Source organism: Dipodomys ordii, unplaced genomic scaffold (assembly GCF_000151885.1).
Source record: "Dipodomys ordii isolate 6190 unplaced genomic scaffold, Dord_2.0 Scaffold69, whole genome shotgun sequence".
Lineage (NCBI taxonomy): Eukaryota > Metazoa > Chordata > Mammalia > Rodentia > Heteromyidae > Dipodomys > Dipodomys ordii.
Window position 1 is genome coordinate 2,013,916 of NW_012267285.1, and position 6,097 is coordinate 2,020,012.

Sequence of the window (6,097 nt, forward strand, 5' to 3'; positions counted from 1 at the left end):
CCACATCCCCCCAACCCTCCCCACAGCGAAGGTGGCGTCAGACAGCTCTGGCTGCGGCTGAGGAAGGAGCCACACTTGCGGTCGGGCTTGGAAGACTTCCTGTCCAGAATCCTCTCGCAGCTCCAGGAGGCTCAGGAGGAGAAGAGCGAGCTGGAGGGCGCACTGCAAAGGTGACGCCTGCCGGGGGCGCAGAGCGCAGATATACGCCAGAGGCCACGCCAGGACGGGAGCCCTGGCTCGCGCTCATTGAGCACTTACTAGGTACCGGGTGCTGTGCTAAGTACTCTTTGCATGTGAGCCTTGGCTTGCGTTTATTGAGCACTTACTGTATACCAGGTGCTGTGCTAAGTACTCTTTGCACATGTGCCCCTGCTCACATTTATTGAACACTGCCTGCATACGCAAGGCTATTTCAAGTTCTTTGTATGCACAGCCAGGTGCTATTATTCACATTCACTGAGCACTTACTGTCTACCGGGTGCTAGTCTCAGTACTTCACGTACGGGATGGTAGAGATGAGAAAGCAGAGGTACAGAAAGCCACGTGTCCCGGGACACACAGCTGTGAAGTGGGTCACTGGGAGATGACCGGGCGCCGGCCTCCCGGTGGCCAGCGTTTGGTCACGCTCCACGCCGGCTCACGGTGGAAAACCAGGACTAAGTTCCAGCCCTACACTGCCCAGCCCTGGGTGAGTGACAGCCAAGGACTCTGGGTCTCCCGCTTCCCAGTGCCCCTGGCATCTGGGGCCGGAGCCACGCGGTAGAGCACCAGCCTGAGTGAAACAGTTTAACAAGGGAATGAGCTCAAAGTCCAGTATCAGTGCACGCATGCGTGTGCGTGAGCACACACACACACACACACACACACACACAGACTTTGAAGCCAGCCTGAGCAGAAGAGTTGATGAGACTCTTCTCTCCAATGAACCACCAAAAACCCCCAACCCAGCAATGGCGCTGTGGCTCAAGCAGTAGAGCACCAGCCTTGAGCAAATAAAAGCTCAGGGACAGTGCCGAGGCCCTGAGTTCAAGTCCCAAGACTGGCCAAAAAATAAAAGTTAAGTGGAATAGATCCATCTGAGCCTCTGGGGCCCGGGGCCCGTGGCCTGCGCGGCACCCCAGCCCCGCAGCTTGGAGGGGGGGTGAAGGGGTTGGGGGTCTGAGCTTTGGGGTGGCTGCTGGGGGTCAGGTGTCCCCGTGAGCACCTTCTCCCCCACTGTAGGAAGATTGCCGCTTACGACGATGAGATTCAGCACCTGTACGAGGAGATGGAGGAGCAGATACAGAAGGAGCGAGAGCAGTTCCTGCTGAAGGTCAGTACGTCCATCCCCCCGCCCCCCTGCCCCGCGCGGCCCCGAACCCCCTTTCCCCCAGCTTTGTTATTTTTCAAGATGATTGTCGCCTTCAGCCAGGGTCTAAGATGCACTTGATCGTTTTTATTGGCCACCATCTGTCTCTCCCTGTGAACACGGGATGCTCAGCTCCTACCCCAGGGGTGGACATTCGCTAAACCAAGAGATGCACAGAGAGACGGCCGATTGGCCATCTGTCCATCTGGATGGAGGGATTAAGGAACGGATGGGGGCATGGAAGGATGGTTGGATGGATAAATGCCTGGATGAATGGGTGGGTGGGTGGATGGGTAGAAAAATGGGTGGATGGATGGATGGATGGATAAGTGGATAGATGCATGGGTAGATGGATGGATGGATGATTGCAGGCATAAATGGATGGATGCATGCATACATGGATGGATGGGTGATGAATAAATGGATAGATGGATGGGTGGATGGATGGATAGATGGATGGATGGATAGATGGTAGATAGATGGATGGGTGAATGGATGGATAAATGGATGGATGGATAGATGGTAGATAGATGGATGGGTGAATGGATGGATAAATGGATGGATGGATAGATGGTAGATAGATGGATGGGTGAATGGATGGATAAATGGATGGATGGATAGATGGTAGATAGATGGATGGGTGAATGGATGGATAAATGGATGGATGGATAGATGGTAGATAGATGGATGGGTGAATGGATGGATAAATGGATGGATGGATAGATGGTAGATAGATGGATGGGTGAATGGATGGATAAATGGATGGATGGATAGATGGTAGATAGATGGATGGGTGAATGGATGGATAAATGGATGGATGGATAGATGGTAGATAGATGGATGGGTGAATGGATGGATAAATGGATGGATGGATAGATGGTAGATAGATGGATGGGTGAATGGATGGATAAATGGATGGATGGATAGATGGTAGATAGATGGATGGGTGAATGGATGGATAAATGGATGGATGGATAGATGGTAGATAGATGGATGGGTGAATGGATGGATAAATGGATGGATGGATAGATGGTAGATAGATGGATGGGTGAATGGATGGATAAATGGATGGATGGATAGATGGTAGATAGATGGATGGGTGAATGGATGGATAAATGGATGGATGGATAGATGGTAGATAGATGGATGGGTGAATGGATGGATAAATGGATGGATGGATAGATGGTAGATAGATGGATGGGTGAATGGATGGATAAATGGATGGATGGATAGATGGTAGATAGATGGATGGGTGAATGGATGGATAAATGGATGGATGGATAGATGGTAGATAGATGGATGGGTGAATGGATGGATAAATGGATGGATGGATAGATGGTAGATAGATGGATGGGTGAATGGATGGATAAATGGATGGATGGATAGATGGTAGATAGATGGATGGGTGAATGGATGGATAAATGGATGGATGGATAGATGGTAGATAGATGGATGGGTGAATGGATGGATAAATGGATGGATGGATAGATGGTAGATAGATGGATGGGTGAATGGATGGATAAATGGATGGATGGATAGATGGTAGATAGATGGATGGGTGAATGGATGGATAAATGGATGGATGGATAGATGGTAGATAGATGGATGGGTGAATGGATGGATAAATGGATGGATGGATAGATGGTAGATAGATGGATGGGTGAATGGATGGATAAATGGATGGATGGATAGATGGTAGATAGATGGATGGGTGAATGGATGGATAAATGGATGGATGGATAGATGGTAGATAGATGGATGGGTGAATGGATGGATAAATGGATGGATGGATAGATGGTAGATAGATGGATGGGTGAATGGATGGATAAATGGATGGATGGATAGATGGTAGATAGATGGATGGGTGAATGGATGGATAAATGGATGGATGGATAGATGGTAGATAGATGGATGGGTGAATGGATGGATAAATGGATGGATGGATAGATGGTAGATAGATGGATGGGTGAATGGATGGATAAATGGATGGATGGATAGATGGTAGATAGATGGATGGGTGAATGGATGGATAAATGGATGGATGGATAGATGGTAGATAGATGGATGGGTGAATGGATGGATAAATGGATGGATGGATAGATGGTAGATAGATGGATGGGTGAATGGATGGATAAATGGATGGATGGATAGATGGTAGATAGATGGATGGGTGAATGGATGGATAAATGGATGGATGGATAGATGGTAGATAGATGGATGGGTGAATGGATGGATAAATGGATGGATGGATAGATGGTAGATAGATGGATGGGTGAATGGATGGATAAATGGATGGATGGATAGATGGTAGATAGATGGATGGGTGAATGGATGGATAAATGGATGGATGGATAGATGGTAGATAGATGGATGGGTGAATGGATGGATAAATGGATGGATGGATAGATGGTAGATAGATGGATGGGTGAATGGATGGATAAATGGATGGATGGATAGATGGTAGATAGATGGATGGGTGAATGGATGGATAAATGGATGGATGGATAGATGGTAGATAGATGGATGGGTGAATGGATGGATAAATGGATGGATGGATAGATGGTAGATAGATGGATGGGTGAATGGATGGATAAATGGATGGATGGATAGATGGTAGATAGATGGATGGGTGAATGGATGGATAAATGGATGGATGGATAGATGGTAGATAGATGGATGGGTGAATGGATGGATAAATGGATGGATGGATAGATGGTAGATAGATGGATGGGTGAATGGATGGATAAATGGATGGATGGATAGATGGTAGATAGATGGATGGGTGAATGGATGGATAAATGGATGGATGGATAGATGGTAGATAGATGGATGGGTGAATGGATGGATAAATGGATGGATGGATAGATGGTAGATAGATGGATGGGTGAATGGATGGATAAATGGATGGATGGATAGATGGTAGATAGATGGATGGGTGAATGGATGGATAAATGGATGGATGGATAGATGGTAGATAGATGGATGGGTGAATGGATGGATAAATGGATGGATGGATAGATGGTAGATAGATGGATGGGTGAATGGATGGATAAATGGATGGATGGATAGATGGTAGATAGATGGATGGGTGAATGGATGGATAAATGGATGGATGGATAGATGGTAGATAGATGGATGGGTGAATGGATGGATAAATGGATGGATGGATAGATGGTAGATAGATGGATGGGTGAATGGATGGATAAATGGATGGATGGATAGATGGTAGATAGATGGATGGGTGAATGGATGGATAAATGGATGGATGGATAGATGGTAGATAGATGGATGGGTGAATGGATGGATAAATGGATGGATGGATAGATGGTAGATAGATGGATGGGTGAATGGATGGATAAATGGATGGATGGATAGATGGTAGATAGATGGATGGGTGAATGGATGGATAAATGGATGGATGGATAGATGGTAGATAGATGGATGGGTGAATGGATGGATAAATGGATGGATGGATAGATGGTAGATAGATGGATGGGTGAATGGATGGATAAATGGATGGATGGATAGATGGTAGATAGATGGATGGGTGAATGGATGGATAAATGGATGGATGGATAGATGGTAGATAGATGGATGGGTGAATGGATGGATAAATGGATGGATGGATAGATGGTAGATAGATGGATGGGTGAATGGATGGATAAATGGATGGATGGATAGATGGTAGATAGATGGATGGGTGAATGGATGGATAAATGGATGGATGGATAGATGGTAGATAGATGGATGGGTGAATGGATGGATAAATGGATGGATGGATAGATGGTAGATAGATGGATGGGTGAATGGATGGATAAATGGATGGATGGATAGATGGTAGATAGATGGATGGGTGAATGGATGGATAAATGGATGGATGGATAGATGGTAGATAGATGGATGGGTGAATGGATGGATAAATGGATGGATGGATAGATGGTAGATAGATGGATGGGTGAATGGATGGATAAATGGATGGATGGATAGATGGTAGATAGATGGATGGGTGAATGGATGGATAAATGGATGGATGGATAGATGGTAGATAGATGGATGGGTGAATGGATGGATAAATGGATGGATGGATAGATGGTAGATAGATGGATGGGTGAATGGATGGATAAATGGATGGATGGATAGATGGTAGATAGATGGATGGGTGAATGGATGGATAAATGGATGGATGGATAGATGGTAGATAGATGGATGGGTGAATGGATGGATGGGTGGGTGGATGGGTAGATGGATAAATGTCTGGATAGATGGATGGTGAATAGATGGTTGGATACATGGATACATTTATGTATGTATGTACGAATGCATGGATGGGTGGGTAGGTGGATGGATTAATGAATAAATGGATGGATGGATGAGTGGGTGGAAGAGTGAATGGATAAATCGATGGGTGATGGATGGATAAATGGATGGTTGGTGAGTGGATAGATGAATGACTGGATAAATGGACAGATAGAGAGATGAATGGAAAATGGATGGTTGATGGGTGGATGGGTGGGTGGCAGGTGTATGGATGGATGAATGGGCAGATGGATGATGGATGGGTGGATAGATGGATGGATAGATGGATGGATGGATAATGGGTGGATGGGTGGATGGATGGATGGATGGATAGATGGGTGGGTGGGTGGATGGGTGGATGGATGGATGGATGGGTGGATGGATGGATGGATGGGTGGTTGGATGGATGGATGGATGGATAGGTGGGTGGGTGGATGGGTGGGTGGATGGATG

The 6,097-nt window shown here is 46.2% G+C and overlaps 1 protein-coding gene across 2 annotated transcripts in view; it reads left to right on the plus strand.

Moving 5' to 3' along the window:
• Cracr2a (calcium release activated channel regulator 2A) overlaps window positions 1-6,097 on the plus strand; it is a 34,197-nt gene that overhangs the window by 18,641 nt on the left and 9,459 nt on the right. For both annotated transcript variants that reach the window (XM_013023713.1, XM_013023714.1), the window contains 2 exons: window positions 27-170; window positions 1,222-1,312. In XM_013023713.1, coding sequence (XP_012879167.1) covers window positions 27-170; window positions 1,222-1,312 — 235 coding nt within the window. The remainder of the gene's footprint in view (window positions 1-26; window positions 171-1,221; window positions 1,313-6,097) is intronic.